Consider the following 19,424-nt stretch of genomic DNA (forward strand, 5'->3'; position numbering starts at 1 on the left):
TACTTGTACAAATCATAATGCATTTGAACAACTCACCTTTGAAATCAGTTCTTTTGTTCTAAAAAATTTCTCTCTGGCATTTACATACAGCTCAAAGTTCATGGAACCCTGCTGAAAGTAGATGGCCCCTAAATCATAGCAGACCTGAAACAAGCATGATTAAAATGTTAGGAAAATATTTATGCATTTGTCACCATCTTGACAAATGATGACACTATTACATAATTTCAAAAATTAATTTTTCAATTACAGCGTAAGACAAACCTGACACTGCATTTCCTCGGAGCTGATGATGAATCCAGCTGCAGAACTCTCTGTTTCTCCATTAACCATCCCAGGTTCCATGGCCAGCAAGTCAAGAGTTCTTATGGTGTGAATGTAAAGATCTTTATTCAATTTGAGAGCTCCTTCTAGCACCAGAATGGAATCGTCAGCCTGCTCTTTCAGCTACAACAACCCAAAGAAATATATATCCGGTAATTTACTCAAAAGAAGTATTTTAAAGATATTAGAAAGAGAGCTCTCCTTTTTTTCTGTTCTAGTAGGAACAGAATAGGGTCAGCCACCAAACTAATAAATGTTAGCTACTCCCATCCCTAGTTATTCTAAGGGGAGAGGTTAAGATTTGTTTGTATACTGAAAAAATACAACAGGATAATGAAAAGGAATGAGAAGGAAAACTAAATCACCTCAGGCCCACTTTGAAACAAGAAACTGGCCATAAAATCATCATAAATAAATTCACTTAGGAGGCAGTAGGGGAATAGTTTGAAAAAGAAACATATTGCTAGTCACCACTTCTTTATTTGTAATGGTGAGGTAAATGGCAGTCGGATGCATATAATCCATCTCCAGGTAAAGAACTGTGTTTTAGAACAGAGCTATGCTGTTTGTTTCAAAGTGGCCAGTGAGCAATATAGAAACATGTACATAAACTCTTTTTGCCATATCTAAAATTGGACACCTTTCTCCCATTCTCACTCATCCACAACACTCCCCAGCCACCTTCTCTCACTACAAAGAAAACTTAAGATTTTCAAAATTAAACATCAGATGCAACTAAAATAATCTGCTCTTTTCTTATGCTGCCTTCACGTGCCCAGAGGGAGGGAGAATATAAATTAGAAAACTGTCCTCCTCAGTGGTTGAAGGTACTGTATGGTTTGGTAACATCGTAAGAAATAAATCTAAAGTCTACTGAATTTGGCTTTATGCTTTCACTTGTTGGCTCTAGTTCCTTACACCATTCAAATGCCCAACTTGAGAAAATCTCCTTATTTCTTACCCAGCATGGAACTGAAAACTGATCCAAAACAGGATAGCATTGTTGTTAACAGGAAACTTACAAGGGAACTTATTTAAACAGGAAGGATCTAAATTTGGCTCATGTTACACACTGAACCAAATTTTACACACTGATAACACATGTAACACACTAATAACACTATGTAACAAAATTTGAAAAACTATATATGTTTCTGGTGTGAAAGTGTTATTCCTGTTTAATTGTGTGGAACTTATTTTGAAAGTAGTTGTTAAACTCCAGAACAACTATGGCTGTCTCAAACTATGTTGAATTGGTTGAGACTCGATAAGATATACACTGTAATACTATAGCAAAATGTACTGCAGGATGTCCCTCCCTCAAATACAAAGTTTGTGCAGTTTAATAAACTTTCCCCATGTTTTTATGATAGAATGAATTAGAAAATGACATTTATAACTCAGGAACAAAAATTGTGTTACCTAGTGTAATTTTGTCTTGCCATTTCATTCAAATTTAACAAAACACTTACCACTTTTAAAATGTTTTCTGTTACTTCTTTTTCTTGTTGGACCTGATTCATTCTAAACAAAAGGGGAAAAAGAATTCTAAATTTACCATTCAAATATTAAAAAGGTGTGTTTATATTTTGCTGAATAGATAAATGTGATGTCAGTAAAGATCAAAAAAGATAATCTTACACATTTAACTGAGGTGGACCAGGTTTTGCCTGCTTGACAGGAAAACTACTTTTGACAATGGTTCTAATAGCCCTATTGTAATAAAGAAAAAATGATTAGGGAACAATCACTTACATTTTGTGAACAGCCAGATCTTATAGACATTGTGTTTTAAACTAAGAGTCTCTGCTACTGTAACAAAAGCAGAATCACACTACCTGGACACGTAATAACAAAAACATCTCAGGTAATAAAAATATCACAGACAAGTTGGCAAACTTTATTTTTTAATGATAAAAATATAGGCATATAGATGAAGCCAAGATAATGAAAATGCAACACATTAAAATGCAATAAAATCATGAAACAGTGTAATACTTTAAATCACCAGCATATAAGTGATTAAATAGGCAAGATTAAAAAGACTTGAGAGAGCAAAGGTTTCCCAATTAACACTACAGCAAAAGCACATTAACAGCAGAAAAAGTTTCATAAGGACATTAATTTAGGAAAACGTTTAAAATAGGAGCATGACTAAGAAGCATTCACATAATTAAAAATCAAGGAGAATTAAGCAGCAACAGCTCACCTATTGATTTAACTAGCTTCAACTGCTTTCTTATTGTGGAAGAAACCATGTTCCAAGTTCACAGGGAAAGGAGCACCCCCTCACTATAGCCTTCTCTCTCTAAAAACTGGATGATATCTTCAAAATCATAATCTAATCTACCAGGGTCTACAGGTAAACAGGAAAATGAGCCAAAATGATGGCCTTCTCAAGCACAATGCTTTGTGTGTCATTGATGTGTGGCAAGGGAAAATGAGTGACACTTCCATGAGTCATCTGGATGGTGCAGCATAGATGCCCAGTTCGCAAAATGGCAATAATAGATCTTGTATTATGGTTGGGGATATTTTATATAATTTTATTTATTTGTGACTATTGGCTTAAATGTGAAAGAAAACATCACTGAATTAGAATTATTGATTTTCTGAAAGCTCGTACAGTAGAGTCTCACTTATCCAAGCCTTGCTTATCCAAGCTTCTGGATTATCCAAGCCATTTTTGTAGTCAATGTCTTCAATATATCATGATATTTTGGTGCTAAATTCGTAAATACAGTAATTACAACATAACATTACTGTGTATTGAACTACTTTTTCTGTCAAAGTTGTTGTCTAACATGATGTTTTGATGCTTAATTTGTAAAATCATAACCTAATTTGATGTTTAATTTGTTGTATAGCATGATATTTTGGTGCTAAATTCGTAAATACAGTAATTACAACATAACATTACTGTGTATTGAACTACTTTTTCTGTCAAATTTGTTGTATAGCATGATGTTTTGATGCTTAATTTGTAAAATCATAACCTAATTTGATGTTTAATAGGCTTTTCCTTAATCCCTCCTTATTATCCAAGATATTCGCTTATCCAAGCTTCTGCCGGCCCGTTTAGCTTGGATAAGTGAGACTCTACTGTATTTATACATTACAGTATAAATGATTAAGGATTTATTTAATCTTAATATTTCCAACTCGGCTGACCTACTGTGACTACAGTCAAAATGATAAAGGCCTCACCATCTATTATAGAGCAGTATAGCCATTGCAGTGGTTGGAGGTACACTTGCGAGGTCCACATCCACATGTTTGGTTCCTGGGGGGACTTTGCTAATACACAGCAATTCGTTCAGCAGCATGTTCAATACAGGGACAGACAAGCTAAAAGGGGAAAAAGCAAGGTGGTGATGAGTTTGTAATTCAAAACAGTTTCACTTTTTTTTCCTACAACCACACCTGTCTCAAAAATACAAGTCTCAGCATTCAGATTTTAATATCCCCATTCTTCCAGTTCCTTATTTCCATTCTTCGTGCATTCCTTATTCCCATTTTCTCTTATTTTTTAAATCAACACATCATTTCTAGAAACAGTAAAGTTAAAAAAACAAAGAAACACACATCTATAATTGTAACTGAGTTTTATTTTAAGTATTGAAAGCGTAATTTTAAATTATTCACTTTTACAAATTACTGCCCCAAAGTCTCCCATGTTTTCATAGGAACTCTCTAAGGTTTTCTATCACATTTTTCATCTCTTTCATAATTTATAGTAATGACCAAGAAAGTGATCCATACCTTTTCTCCAGGATATCCAAATCCCACTTTAAATGTGCAGCAACCTTCAAGGCAAGTAATTTCAAAATACGGTTTCTCTTGTTATCTGGGGGAGGCTGAACCTGGTTCTGCTCATTCACTAAAGGTTTGGAAGCCTGTTCCAAAAACTGAACAATCAGTTGAACAGGTGACGGATCTAATAGGCAGAAGAGAGAGATCGTAACATTTGCATTCTCAGTGAAAATGTCACACAGGATGAAGTCAAAGCAATATAAGCAAGGAACATTTTTTTATGTTATGCAAAGCAATTCTATTTGCTTAAAAAATCTTCACAAAAAGACATGTTTAATCTTCAATGAAATTTATGGCCACAATGTTCAAAAGAACACCCATGTATGTAATCCAATGTATGTTCAACAGGGAGAGAAATATGATACGTATGTTTCTGAAAACATACCATATATAGGGTTGTTGTATGTTTTCCGGGCTGTATGGCCATGTTCTAGAAGTGTTCTCTCCTGACGTTTTGTCCACATCTATGGCAGGTGTCCTCAGAGGTTGTGAGGATGCCTGCCATAAATGTGGACGAAATGTCAGGAGAGAATACTTCTAGAACATGGCCATACAGCCCGGAAAACATACAACAACCCTGTGGTCCCGGCCATGAAAACCTTCGACAACATACCATATACGAGGGCTATTCAGAAAGTAGGCTACGTTTTGGATTTTAAAAAGGACAAAGTATAGGAGAAATCATTTACCATATGCAGCTGAAAGACACATCCCAAAACTACAATCTCATGTAATCCCCATTTAAATTTAGCCACGTTTCTTATAGATAAATGAGTTTGAAAAGTACTGCACCAGTAAATTCCCCGCCTGTGTCCCCGGCTCTTCCTCCTTCTCCCTTCCTGCAGCGTAGCCAAAACGCTGCGCTGCCAGCCACGCCCCCATTGTTGGAAATGGAGGAGAGAGGCAGCAAATTTACTGGTGCAGTACTTTTCAAACTCATTTATCTATAAAAAACGTGGCTAAATTTAAATGGGGATTACATGAGATTGTAGTTTTGGGATGTGTCTTCCAGCTGCATATGGTAAAGGATTTATCCTATACTTGGCCCTTTTTAAAATCCAAAACATAGCCTATTTTCTGGATAGCCCTCGTATATACAAGTATAAGCCGGGGTTTTCAGCTCTTTTTAGGACTGAAAAAGCCCCTTCGTCTTATACTTGAGTAAGGGTCCTGGTCGGCTTATACTTCAGTATATAGGTAATCAGAGCTGGAAAATCTTATCTTATTAAAGTCTTACTATCTTAAATTAGAATTTTATGTAAATACTCAAAAACATTTAACCTACTGATGCCTCAATTAATGTAATTTTATTGGTATTTATTTTCATTTTTGAAATTTATCAATAGCTGCTGCATTCCCCACCCTCGTCTTATGCTCGAGTCAATAAGTTTTCCCAGTTTTTAATGGAAAAATTAGGTGCCCCTGCTTATATTCAGGTTGTCGTATACTGGAGTATATACAGTATATTAAGATGTAAATTGTAAATTAAATATTCAGTCTATGTACCTATTACATACTAAACACATGTAATTTTTATATGCCCCTTCAGCTACAATCCAATAAATTTCAACCATGTTTTAGAAATTTAATTGTATAAGAGATTGCAGTTTTCTACACCTGAAGAATAGCAGACAATAAACATTTGTTCAAAATGGTACAATAAAAGACTCCTAATAATTTTTAAGATTCAAAGGTGTACAAATTACATACTGTCTCACCTACCCATGGAAGGCAGATGAAGTCAACCTGACTTCCCCTGGGAAGAATACATCCACAATACCAGTTTCAACTTTGTGAAGGGGTCTTTACATACTACACAAATATAGTGCTGTGATTCCACTTAAATTGGTATAGTTCCATCACATCAAATCCTGGGATTTGATTTTTCAAGAGGCATATTTAGAATTCTCAGACTGAAAGCTCAAGCACATCACCAAATTATAATCCTAGGATTCCATAGGAAGTTGCCATGATGGTTAAAGTAAAATCAGAATGCTATAACTGTGTAGTGCAAAAGAGTCCCAATCCAGCTCTCTCCTCCTTTGCAGTCATTAATGACTGCAAATTTAAAATAAGATCTTAGATCACAATATTACTGACCTGGAGAAACCTTTTTCAGATGTTTCTCTAGAAGAGACTCTTCCAGCAAAAACTCAAACCAGGAGGTCTGTGGTGGAGTGCAGGGTCGGCTAGAGGTGACGGCCTCTCGGTCAGCAGCTTCTGCACTCATTTTCCTCTTTTAAATTGCTTCTTGTTTCTTTGAAATGCTTGTTGAGTCAGTAACAGATGTCCTTGACTTTTGCTAGAAAGAAAAAGTCCATGGAACACAACTTATTCTTCTTACAGAATCAAAGAACTGTAGAACTGCAAAGGATCTCCTATCCAGTAGAAACGCGGGACAGTTAAAACAACCCAAACAGATAGCCATCTAATCTCCGTTTGTGGAATTTGTTTATAAAAGGTACCAAATCTCTAAAATTAGTTATAGGTGGCAGCATATTGTTGGCCAGAAGTAGAATATTACATAGAGATCAAAACTATCAAAATATATAAAATCACTTTAGTACTGGGAAAAATGAATTTTAGCACAAAAGAATGCACATCGTAAAGATATATATTTTTTCGATTCCTGTAAAATCTTGTTCAGATGTTCCATTTAGAAACAATCTCCACATTTAAAAACGCCCAACACAGCTTCTGATTTTCACTGAGCTCTTAAGACGACAACAACAACAACAGCAGCAGCAGCAGAATGGGAATGGGTTGAAGTACATTCCAAATTTGGCACTTTGGTTGAGACAACCTTATAGCAAAACAATAAAGCAACATCAATGTCAACATCAATGAAAAGTTATTTTTCTTCCTCCCCTATGTCTTTTGGTATGTTCAAGACTTTATTGTTTGTTGGTGTTGACTGCCATCAAGTAGACTTTGACATAAGGCGACCCCTGCCTCTATCATCAACCACCCAGTTGCAGACTCAGGGCTGTGGCTTCCTTGAATGATAACAATATGTAACAAAATTGGAAAATGTTTCTGTTTCTGGCCTGAAAGTGTTATTCCTGTTTAATTGTGCGATACTTACTTTGTGATACTCCAGAAATTTCACTTTTGTGGTGGCCACAAACTATGTTGAATTTGTTGAGACTCTATTAAATATTCATCAAAAAACTATAGCAAAATGGACAAAGTTTTTGCAGTTTAATAAATGTTTCCCATGTTTTTATGACAGAACCAATTAGGAAATAACATTTACAACCCAGGGATAAAAATCATGTTACATAGTTTAATGTGCTCTACCTCTTATCCTGATACCTTCTACCCTACTAATTGTTTCATGATATGGACAAACTACAGTAGAGTCTCACTTATCCAAGCCTCGCTTATCCAAGCTTCTGGATTATCCAAGCCATTTTGTAATCAATGTTTTCAATATATCATGATATTTTGGTGCTAAATTCGTAAATACAGTAATTACAACATAACATTACTGCGTATTGAACTACCTTTTCTGTCAAATTTGTTGTATAACATGATGTTTTGGTGCTTAATTTGTAAAATCATAACCTAATTTGATGTGTAATAGGCTTTTCCTTAATCCCTCCTTATTATCCAAGATATTTGCTTATCCAAGCTTCTGCCGGCCCGTTTAGCTTGGATAAGTGAGACTCTACTGTATGTTTAGTCTACAGATATTATTGAACTATATGTTTATGCGTTATATATGGAAGATATCAAAGATATTTGGTGGATTGGGAATTGGCTGACTGGACAAATCCAAAAGGTGCTGGCCAATGAGCTGGGCCCAACTAACAAAATTAATTTTGACAGGGAGAAATGTGTGGTTCTCCGCTTTGGCACTGGGATTTATAGTTCACCTGCAATCTAAGAGCACTCTGAACTCCACCAACGATGGAATTAACTTGGCACACAGAACCCCCATGACCAAGAAAAAGTACTGGAGGTCTTTGGGGAAAATTCACCTTGATTTGGGGGAGTTGGCAGGAAAAGGGTTTCCACCTAAACATTAGGAAGAATTTCCTGATAGTTCAAGAATGGAATATGCTGCCTTAGATGTGGCTGGAGTCTCCTTCTCTGGGGGCTTTTAAGCAGGAACTGGATGGCCATCTGTCGGGAGTGTTTTGATTGTGTATTTCTGCATGGCAGAAGGGGATTGGACTGGATGGCCTTTGTGGTCTCTTCTGACATGGATGGACAAAGTGCAAACTGTGGGCCACAAGGTATAAACCATAATTTATAATGGATCTGGTAACTGATTAAATAATTAGTATAACATAGATTCTTCAAAATAAATATATTTACTTAGCCTTCAAACTGCATCAACACTGGAGAATTAATGCAGTTCTACGCCGCTTTAACTTCCAAGGCTCTAGGCCAGGCCCTGCAGGTGTTTTGGACTTCAACTCACACATTTCCTAAACGCCCAAGTTTGCCCATGCCTGCTTTAGGCTATGGGATGCTGGGATTTGTAGTTTGGTGGGGCACCAGCACTCTCTGGCAGAGAAGGCTGAAGACCCTGCAAAACTGAAACTCCCAGGATTCATAGTACTGAGTCATGGCGGTCAAAGTGGTGTCAAACCGCGTTAATTCTGCAGTTTAGATGCCCCCACCACACTCGTAGCAGTACCATCACCACTTTTAACGTCTATGTTTAAAACACCTCGCTCCCACAACCTTCTCCGTCCCAAATGAATGCCAGATAAAAGAAATACCTCCAATTCATTCACCTTCTCGTTTCCCAGCTTCCAGTTCCCTTCCGCGCATGTGCCAATCGCGCCCAGCCTTCTCCGCCTTGCCCCTCCCAAAATGGCCGCCGTCGACGCCCCTTTCCCTTCTGTTCCTGTCTCTGCTCAGATGAAATGAATGGAACAGGGCTAACTTTTGCCCCGCCTCTTTGCCAGATTCCGACCAATGATGAGGAGAATAGCAAGCCAAGGACTCATGTGATTGGTCGAAGGGGCTGGGACCGGCTTGTTTCTTTTTCCTCTCAGCGGGAGAACATGCAGATCAAGAATAGGTCTCTTCAGCCATCTACGGATCCATCCCCAAGACAACAGAAATGTAGGACCATCATCCTCGAACTACGAGGGATCGCCTAAGTAAGTAAGTATACTTTCTGGTCATCTATAGCATAATGGCTATGGCCATTATCCTTGAGCCATGGCAGTTCAAGTGGTATCAAACTGCTATAATTCTATAGTGTAGATCAGGCATGGGCAAACTTGGGCCCTCCGGGTGTTTTGGACTCCAACTCCCACAATTCCTAACAGCCGGTAGGCTGTTAGGAATTGTGGGAGTTGGAGTCCAAAACACCCGGAGGGCCCAAGTTTGCCCATGCCTGATAGATATGATACACTTTTCAAAAGGGGTATATGGGTATTTGCAGTAATTTGAAAGAAAACCTATATAAAATAACTAGCTGTGCCCGGCCACGCGTTGCTGTGGCGAAGTCTGGTGGTATGGGAAATAAAGTATTGAGGAATTGGTGGTAGTTAAGGTAAAGGGTAAACGTTTTCCCCTGACATTAAGCCCAGTCATGTATGATTCTGGGGGTTGGTGCTTATCTCCATTTCTAAGCAGAAAAGCCGGTGTTGTCCGTAGACTCCTCCAAGGTCATGTGGGATGACTGCATGTAGCGGCGTTACCTTCCCACCGGAGCAGTACCTATTGATGCACTCACATTTGCATGTTTTTGAACTTCTGGGTTGGCAGAAGCTGGGGCTAACAGTGGGGGCTCTCTCTGCTCCCCCAATTCAAACCTGTGGCCTTTCGGTCCAGAAGTTCAGCAGCTCAGCGCTTTAACACGCTGCGCCATCAGGGGATATTATTTCCTAAAGGTTGTGAATATACAATATTTCTGATTGGGTTTTTTTGTCTGTTGGAGGCAAGTATGAATGCTGCAATTAGGAAACATGATTAGGATGTAATGGCCTTGCAGCTTTAAAGCCTGGCTGTTTCCTCCGAGTGAATTTTTTGTTGGGAGGTGTTAGCTGGCCCTGATTGTTTCCTGTCTGGAATTCCCTTGTTTTCAGAGTGGTGTTGTTTGCAATATTTTATGTGCTTCTACTGTCTGCGGCCCTGAGAAAACAGAGGATTTGCCAGACTTTGATGATGGGAATACTTTGTTGGGAGGTGTTAGCTGGCCCTGATTGTTTCCTGTGTGGAATTCCCCTGTTTATTTACTGTCCTGGTTTTAGAGATTATACTGTTCTGCATTATTCTATCCCAGTAATTATTTCATATTAAAGTAGAATCTCACATATCCAACATTCGCTTATACAATGTTCTGGATTATCCAACGCAGTCTGCCTTTTCATAATCAATGTTTTTGTAGTCAGTGTTTTAAATTCATTGTGATATTTTTGTTGTAAATTTGTAAATACAGTACAGTAGAGTCTCACTTATCCAACATAAACGGGCTGGCAGAATATTGGATAAGCGAATATGTTGGATAATAAGGAGGGATTAAGGATAAGCCTATTAAACATCAAATTAGGTTATGATTTTACAAATTAAGCACCAAAACATCATGTTAGACAACAAACTTGGCAGAAAAGGTAGTTCAATACACAGTAATGCTATGTAGTAATTACTGTATTTATGAATTTAGCACCAAAATATCACGATATATTGAAAGCATTGACTACAAAAATGTGTTGGATAATCCAGAACGTTGAATAAGCGAGACTCTACTGTAATTACTACATAGCATTACTGCGCATGGAACTACTTTTTCTGTCAAATTTGTTGTATAGCATGATGTTTTGATGCTTAATTTGTAAAATCATAACCTAATTTGATGTTTAATAGGCTTATCCTTAATCCCTCCTTATTATCCAACATATTCGCTTATCCTGCCGGCCCGTTTATATGTTGGATAAGTGAGAGTCTACTGTTTATTGATAATCTTATATTATCTGCTTAGAACTGGATTATATGAGGCCCCTTCTTCACAGCTGTATAAAATGCACACTGAAGTGGATGATATGGTAGTGTGGAGTCATGATAATCCAGTGCAAAGCAGATAATATAAGATTATAAATGGGTTATATAGCTGTGTGGAAGGGCCTTGAGTCTACATTGCCATATAATTCAGTGCAAATTAGATAATCTGTGGAAGAAGTCTAAGTGAGGCCTAAATCTGCCTGTCCCCTAACTGAGCCCTGGCTGTCCCTTGGTTGCTAGGCAACCAAGTGGGCAGAGATTAGCCCTCTAAAGTGGCAGCAATTGGATAAAAAAAATTATTGCTCTCCCTCTAATTAGGACTTTATTTTTCTTTTCTTTTTGTTGTATCAACCTGGAGGCATGGATGATGGGTTGTGTTGTCAAATTTCGAGGTTGGGGGGCCTGTACTTTTGTTGTTTTGTGAGTCGCCGTGATGCCATCACTCTTTTATATATATAGATAAGTTTATAAACAACACCTAAATAAAACTGTTGAAAATGTCTTAATGTTTCAGATCAAAGTTACAGTGGACTTATAAGAAGACAGTAGGTCGTTGGTCTGAAATGTTCATGTTAATCCAAAAGAAATATTTGAAAATAGATTTTGTAAAGACTTCACAATAGTTTCTGCTGGGCATTATGGAGAATTGGGTAATAAATATGGATTATTTCTTCAATACATCATAACAGCAGCAAGACCATTGTTTACTTCAGTTTGGACATGGATTGAAGCGCCAATGACAAAAGAATGTATCGCTAAGTTTATTACTATCTTGTTTTGTTGCCATACGTTCTTGTATTGTTTATCGGTTTTAGTTTGGTGGTTTATTGGTTATTGTTCATCTTTGGCATTGAATATTCGCTATTTTTCTGTTGGAAACCGCTCTGAGTCCCCTCGGGAAGATAGGGCTGGTTACAATTTTATTATTATTATTATTATTATTATTATTATTACTACTACTACTACAGTAGAGTCTCACTTATCCAACATAAACGGGCCGGCAGAACGTTCAATAAGCAAAAATGTTGGAAAATAAGGAGGGATTAAGGAAAAGCTTATTAAATGTCAAATTACGTTATTATTTTATAAATTAAGCACCAAAAACATGTTTTACAACAAATCGACAGAAAAAGCAGTCCAAAACATGGTAACGTTATGTAGTAATTACTGTATTTATGAATTTAGCACCAAAACATCACAATATATTGAAAACATTTGACTACAAAAGCATTGGCTACTAACAAATTGACTACAAATAAAGACAGAATTGCATAAAATGAATTTACAGTAGCAACGTTGTTGGAAATTAAATCCATAAAAAGTTCAATCCTTGCTGCGTAGAGAAACAGCTGTGGATCAGGGTGGGAGGCAAACTGCATTGGGTAATCCAGAACACTGGATAAGCGGATGTTGGATAAGTGAGACTCTACCGTATTATTATTATTGGGGCCATGGTGGTGCAATGCGCCAAGCCCTTGTGCTGTTGAACTGCTGACCTGAAGGTCAGCAATTTGAATCCGTGGGACAGGGCGAGCTCCTACTGTTAGCCCTAGCTCCTGCCAGCCTAGCAGTTTGAAAACATGCAAATGTGAGTAGATAAATAGGTACCGCTTCAGTGGGAAAAAGGGAAAAAGATGCTCCAAGCAATCATGGCAGCCACACGACCAGGAGGTAACAACGCAGGCTTCCCGGCTTGAAAATGGAGAAGAGTACGTCCCACAGAGCCAGAGATGGATACTGCCTCCAGAGCTGGAAATGAAATAAGTTTTTGCCTTTGTCTGCATTGCGCGTCTTGTGTGTGATTATCTGCATTATATATACTGTAATCTGCTCTGAGTCCCTTCAGGGAGAAGGGTGGACTATAAAGTGCATTATTATTATTATTATGTTTTCAAAAGCTTTCATGGCCAGAATCACTAGGTTGTTGTGAGTTTTCCAGGTTGTATGGCCATGTTCCAGAAGCATTATCTCCTGACGTTTTGCCCACATTTATGGCAGCCTTCCTCAGAGGTTGGGGGGTTTGTTGGAAACTAAGTAAGTGATGTTTGCCCAAATATAAGTTTTAAATGATAAGACAAGTGATGCTTTTAAAGACTGGAAATGGAGTTTATGGTTTTTTAAAAAAACAAGAAATCTAACACTAATCTGTAGTCATGGTTTCTAGTAACTCTAGTAGGATTTTCTGGATCTGCAATGTTAGAATATTTTAATGTTCATTACATTTAGGATTGATGGAGTCAGAGCGCAGGGATTATTTGGTGTCAACATCAAGCTGAGTAGCCACTGCAATAAGAACTTGTAGTAGGAAAGAGGAGAGAAACACTCAAGAGGTAAAGTTTTAAAAAATCAAAATGTACATTTAATGTTTCAGGAGAAATCCATTTTGGGTAGAAAAGGAGACAGACAAAAGAAAATTACCTATACAGGTTAAGTATGCCTTATCCAAAATGCTTGGTACCAGACGAGTTTTGAAAAAGCTGAATATACAGTAGAATCATAGAATCATAAAGTTGGAAGAGACCTCATGGGCCATCCAGTCTAACCCCCTGCCAAGAAGCAGGAAAATCACATTCAAAGCAATACATAATGAGATTTCTTGGAGATGGGATCCAAGTCTAAACATGAAATTCATTTATGTTTTATATACACCTTATTACACAGAGCTTGAAAGTAATTGTATACACAGTAATACTACTCTGCACACATCCCTCGCAGTGTAAACTCTGCCAAATATATCCGTAAGGTTGACTGTGAAATAAGCATGAAACATTAATCTGAACTATGAAAACTGAGACAGCCAATTAAACAAGTACAGTATAAAAAGTATTTTACAGTAGTTACAGAAAAAATAGATGTAATCAGCGTAAGTAAGACAAAATAGCAAGAATATTACTACAGATTCACATATTAGAAATAATTTCAGAACTACATTTTCCCCCAAAGCTACTTCGAAACACGGTGACAAATATCCCTCTAGCTTTATTTATTTAATACACATAAAAACCTTATATTTGTATCATTCAAGGGAAGGCAAAATATACTGGTTCCAAATGGCCATAATGGCCAACTCACATTTTGGTGTCTCAAAGGTTAGCCCTGTTTCTGGGTTTATATTTAATCTATTGATTATAAAAAAAATGGCACCAGTTTCCCCCTATCAGCTCTAATTTTTGAGATACAGAACAAATGCCATTACCAGTTGCTCACCCATAAGAAACCATGATAACCCCATCTAAGAAACTAGAGCCGATGTGGTCTATCCAATGCAATTTTCTGAACCAGCATCCCACATAACCCCAGGAACAGGTCGAAAAACCAAGACACTAAGAAAAAAAATATTGGGCTGTGCCATTTTTAATAGATAGGGTAATGTGTTTGATGCTGTCAAATGTATTAAAAACGTCTTTTCTCAGTAACTTAAACATGGTTTCCAAGGAGGAGGTTCCATCTCACAAGCAGAAATGTCATGACTCCATATTCTACAATTGTTCAGTTCGAAGTTCATGTAACTGTTTTAACTTCACAAACTCTGATCCCCATTCATTGAGGTTTTCATAATTTAAGTCTTGCTCTACACTAGACGTCTCTAAGGAACTCAGGCTTCCAGCAGGAGAGCCCTGGCCCTCCAAGCAATAGAAATGCATGCTGTCTGTCGGAAGATGTTTCTGATTGCTGTCTGCATTCTGTATTCTTTGAGACATGCAATGCTTGAAGTCTGGGAGACTGGTATCCAATGAAGGAGTTTCTCTCAGGCATGCGGGGTTCCCATGAGGGTTTATTTGTGATCCAGAATACGATCTGAGGACTGGAGCAGCCGTTCCCGAGGAAAACGGAGGTATGATTTGTACGGGTTTCTTTAGCGTGTCTAAATTATATGCACTCTGAGTATGGGGAATGGGAAGAAGAAAAAGAAAAGAATCAACCATGTTGTATCAATCATAAAAATACAATTTCATTATCTTAGCATTTCAAAAATAATTTTATAGCACCTCTCTTTTCAAATGCACCTGAGTGCCCTGAAGGAAAGCCAATCTCCATCTTGTTTTGCAAGGCATAGAAATGACAATTTCCCATACAGAAGAAATGAATACCCTTACCATGTCACATTTAGCAATGAAGGGATTTTAACCTGACTCTACCAGGTACAAGTTCAATCCTCTATTTGTTGAACGAGTCATTTTCACCAACAGATAATCATAAAGATGGTAAATTATCCCCTTTCACCACTTGCCATCAATGTCACTTCATACAAACAATTTCACAGATATTTTTCCTACTGAAAGTTCCCAGAGTTTCCAGCCATTGGCATACAACCTGCTCTAATAGTAGGAGGGAAAATCAGAATGAAAACTCGTACATTACAATGTATTTTTTTCCTTCACAAAAGGAAATAAAGTTCTTAGAAATGTTATTATAAGAAAAGGTTTTCCAAGATCCCTTGTGAGGGATTGATTTTTGAAACTCCATGCCTGCAACAAAACTCTGGGCAGATTTCAGAGGACAAGGACAAGGAAAAACTACACACTCGAAATGCACAAAAAGTCAGTGTAAAAATCACATCAAAACTGATATCACATGCCACAAGACAGGAGGGGTAGTTAAGTACCTTGTCTACTCAGTGTTGGTTTAGCCTCAGCTGAAAGCACTGTATTCAGTTTTATCTCCTCCTTTATATGTGGCGACCAATAAAAATTGCGAGTAGTCCAGGCCTGGCTGTTGGATGTGGGGGGCTTCTTGGATAAGGCAACCTTAACCCTCTTAACCTGGAAGAAGCAGGTCATGCAAATTGAGAACCCACTTTTGGGAATTGGGGAAGGGGGGCAGATTGTTCCACGCAAAAAGCAAATGTTGGAGTGGTAGACCCTTTGCCGCTCTACGTCACCACCTCCCAGAGCCAAGCCTGGAGTACTCAAAGGGATGAGACAAGGATCCGTTTTTTAAAAAAGGAAGATAAATAACGTGACACAAGGAAAGGTGCTGGAATTGCACTACTTGGAAAGGGTTCAAAGAACTACAGCTCGTGTGATTCCATAGCATTAAGCCATAGCAGTTAAAGTGGTGTCAAACTGCATTAATCCTACAGTGTATATGCACCACAAGTCTGCTATGGGGCCAGAGTCTGGAAGACTAGAAGGGAATGTTACTGAGGGCATAAGATTTATGAAGTCAAGGAAAACGGATTTATTCTTTTCTGCCCTAATTCTAGAAACAACGATTATTTCTTCCTCCCACTATCATCCCCACCAAATTTGAATTTAAACCAGGAGTCAACCACACAGTTCCTACTGAGCAAGTGATTCATACCAGTGCCTTAGAAATCCCTTGATCGGTTCTCTCATAAGGACTACATAATAGAGCATTTGAATGATCACGGACAGGGCCATAGCCAGAAAAACATTTCGGGGGAGTGGGGGTGTGTGTGTGAAACTTTTTGTTTAGCGAAACATGAAGAGTAGTTCCATAACGCAAAATAATTTAGAAATCAGGCTCCATCAATAAACTTCAGTGGACACTCAAGACAGATAAACTTCAGTGGACACTCATGGGGATTTAGTTAATCAGTTAAAATTCACGAGTAAACCAGTTTAAAAAAAAACTGAAATTTTTTTTGGGGGGGGGGGTGAGCCCCTAACCCCCCCCCCCCCTTGGCTACAGCCCTGATCACGGATAAGGTAAGCTGCATGATGTAGTTTGGGGGCTGTGAATGTGACATGAGTTATGTCAATAAAGACAATTGGGGTTTCAGTCCTAAGTACGTTAGCAGCAGAGCAAACACCAAAGAATATATTGCAATGCAGCTTATTTCCCATAGCATACAGCAGGGGTGAACAGTTTTGGCTCTTCAGATGTTGGGCTGCCACTTCCAGCATTACTTATCACTAGCTGTAGTGGTTAAGCTTGTATTACAACAATATCCAAAATGACAGAGTTGTCCACCTCTAATTAAAAGGATTGGCTTGTTAATTTCTGCAAATGATTTCACTTTCCCCCACTTTTCCCTGGTAAAAAGGGAATCTTTCATAATCTTTGATGCATAACTGAATCTGGGTTTTTGTGAATTTAAAATGCTGTACTGATGCCATACCAGGTCATGCAAAACCATACCAGGTCATGCTCCCCTCCTCCTTCCTCATTATAATTGAAGACATTTTCTCTAACATCGTCCCAACTTTCATGTTCCTCGGGAATGTGGTAAATTCCTCCTTTTCGAAACCTTGATCTCCCCCATTGACTCCACACTGTATAAGAAACTAATAAACCTGACAAAGAAAAACAAGAAAGACATTTGTTATGAGCTACATTTGATAAGACATATTTGTTATGATCTGCAAAGCACATCAACATCTTTTCTCTAATATAAAAGCAACCTGAGTAAAATAAGTTAGCATTTAATAATTATATCTCTAAGGAGAAATGCCATGTTAAGTTAAAGGACTGAAAAACAAAGGTACACTCTTCAGGAAGGTAATGAATCATCTATATCTTAAAAGCAAGCTTCATTAAAAGGGTATTTTACTTACCTACAGGAATCCACTAGGACATTTAAATAGAAGGCATTTTGGCCATTCTCTGGCCTTTCACCAATCCTGAGTAAATAAGATACCCAAAGTAAGTAAAACACTGTTTTAATGAAGATTAAAATGGTTTTTTATAAATTAATTGAGTCATTACTTTTCTGAGACATGTACACTCTTTGAAGGAAGGGTTTTTGCTTCCTTCCCAAACAAGTCAAGAATTCAATTAAAGCAATTTCAGTTTTGAACCATAGTTTTCAAAGCCTTCCAAGCAAAGTTAAAGTACTGAGGCTGCACAGATACGTGAGACAGCAAGTGGATGGGTACAGCTCCAGATCTCGGTCAAAATGCAGACATTTTCAAAAGATTTACAGAAGATAGGGAATCCTTGTGTTAATGTACATAATTACGAAGAACAGAACTAAACCTGACCTTGTACATTTGTGTAAGAGGACAGAAAGTTGAGGGCGGGAGTTTCAGTTTCATGGGATACAATATAAACTCTGGCTTTTATAAACCAAAGAGTAGAATGAAGGTATACAGTGATATTGTCCTCTGCTAAGGCCAAACAAATTTTACTTTGGAGATTGATTACCAGGTGGTTTTGAGTGAGACAACGATCAAACATACCACACCAAACTGGTGAAAGAGCTGATCTTTGTGTAACAGTTGATCCTCCACATTTATGGGTTTCTCTTCTGGGTTTAGTTATTTGCTTAATTTTCTCTAGGAATCGCTAGGACTTTCAATGTGACTCTATGGCTAACTTCCACCAGAAGTTGACCACAGAGTTATGCTAGAGGACTTAGAGATTTCTAAAACGAACACTTCACTGGGCATTTGTAGGTCCTTCTGTGTGATTGTATGGCTGATTTCTATTGGACGTTGACCTAGAGATTCTCAAGAGAGGTATTTACTCAAGTACAAAAAACAACAACTGGTTTCTCCATAATCATTAGGGTCCTGTGTCCCTAATCCCAGATAATGCGGATGGATAATTGAAACTTAAATGAAGGAAATACATCTAATAGCTATTTTGCAACTTCAGGAAATGGCTCACAGTCCAAATGGACATAAAGGGGCAGGGCATACCCAAGACAAAGCAAAAACACAAAAACGTGTGTAGTAGAGCCAGCTCCATGTGTTCCACATCTTTAAAATACCGGTGACCCCCATATATAGATAATTTGCAGTGCCCTGCTCTGTTGACCAGGGCAGGCAATAACAGTACTTTGCTCGATCTTACACTCTTAAGTCTGGTAGTTACCATTTTAATTATTCACTGTGCCTGCCCAATACTTTCTTGGAGTGTTGTCGGCAATTTAAATGATGATTCATAGAGGTGGACAACCACTGTTAATTGGAGTGTTAAGAAATGCTCAGGAGGGCAGTGTGACCCATGAATTGCCTAATATATTCAAGGCACTATGGACAATCTTCTCTTTTGTCTAATGCAGGGTTTCTCAATCAAGATTTCTTGTGACTCTGGGCTTCCATGACAGGTTGCTAGAGATTCCACGGGAGATCATGACTGGGAAGAAATGAAGCTTTTTTATGCTGTATATGTAATAATTTTATGCAGGGTATCTTTGAACCCTCAAAATTATGTCAAAAGTTTTTCCAGGGTAAAAAGATGGAGAAATTCTGTGTGTAAGTCTGCTTCATTAGGAAATAATGAAGAAGTATGCATTGGAGAATACATTTGAGAGGGCAAAGAAAGAATAAATACATCTAGGAAAATATATGGTTTTGTGTGTTGTCGAAGGCTTTAATTGCTGGAATCACAGGATTGTTGTATGTTTTTCG

General features: G+C 37.9%; 2 protein-coding genes and 1 long non-coding RNA gene across 3 annotated transcripts in view; 1 reads left to right on the top strand and 2 right to left on the bottom strand.

Moving 5' to 3' along the window:
- ints8 (integrator complex subunit 8) overlaps positions 1–9,016 on the bottom strand; it is a 28,523-nt gene extending 19,507 nt beyond the window's left edge. Inside the window, exons 1-8 of the mRNA XM_062980162.1 lie at positions 8,871–9,016; positions 6,238–6,439; positions 4,087–4,261; positions 3,532–3,672; positions 1,966–2,037; positions 1,797–1,848; positions 265–447; positions 37–144 (exon numbers count right to left, since the gene is read on the bottom strand). Coding sequence (XP_062836232.1) covers positions 37–144; positions 265–447; positions 1,797–1,848; positions 1,966–2,037; positions 3,532–3,672; positions 4,087–4,261; positions 6,238–6,367 — 861 coding nt within the window. The 5' untranslated portion in view covers positions 6,368–6,439; positions 8,871–9,016. The remainder of the gene's footprint in view (positions 1–36; positions 145–264; positions 448–1,796; positions 1,849–1,965; positions 2,038–3,531; positions 3,673–4,086; positions 4,262–6,237; positions 6,440–8,870) is intronic.
- LOC134298819 (uncharacterized) lies at positions 8,972–12,986 on the top strand. The gene is made up of 2 exons (XR_010005910.1): positions 8,972–9,261; positions 11,618–12,986. It is a non-coding gene; the product is annotated as an uncharacterized LOC134298819 (long non-coding RNA).
- A 448-nt stretch (positions 12,987–13,434) lies between these two features.
- Positions 13,435–19,424, bottom strand: part of LOC100561036 (neural-cadherin) — a 59,217-nt gene continuing 53,227 nt past the window's right edge. Inside the window, exons 32-33 of the mRNA XM_062979330.1 lie at positions 17,209–17,363; positions 13,435–14,984 (exon numbers count right to left, since the gene is read on the bottom strand). Of these exons, the coding sequence (XP_062835400.1) occupies positions 14,583–14,984; positions 17,209–17,363 (557 nt within the window). The 3' untranslated portion in view covers positions 13,435–14,582. The remainder of the gene's footprint in view (positions 14,985–17,208; positions 17,364–19,424) is intronic.

Source organism: Anolis carolinensis, chromosome 4, assembly GCF_035594765.1.
Source record: "Anolis carolinensis isolate JA03-04 chromosome 4, rAnoCar3.1.pri, whole genome shotgun sequence".
NCBI lineage: Eukaryota > Metazoa > Chordata > Lepidosauria > Squamata > Dactyloidae > Anolis > Anolis carolinensis.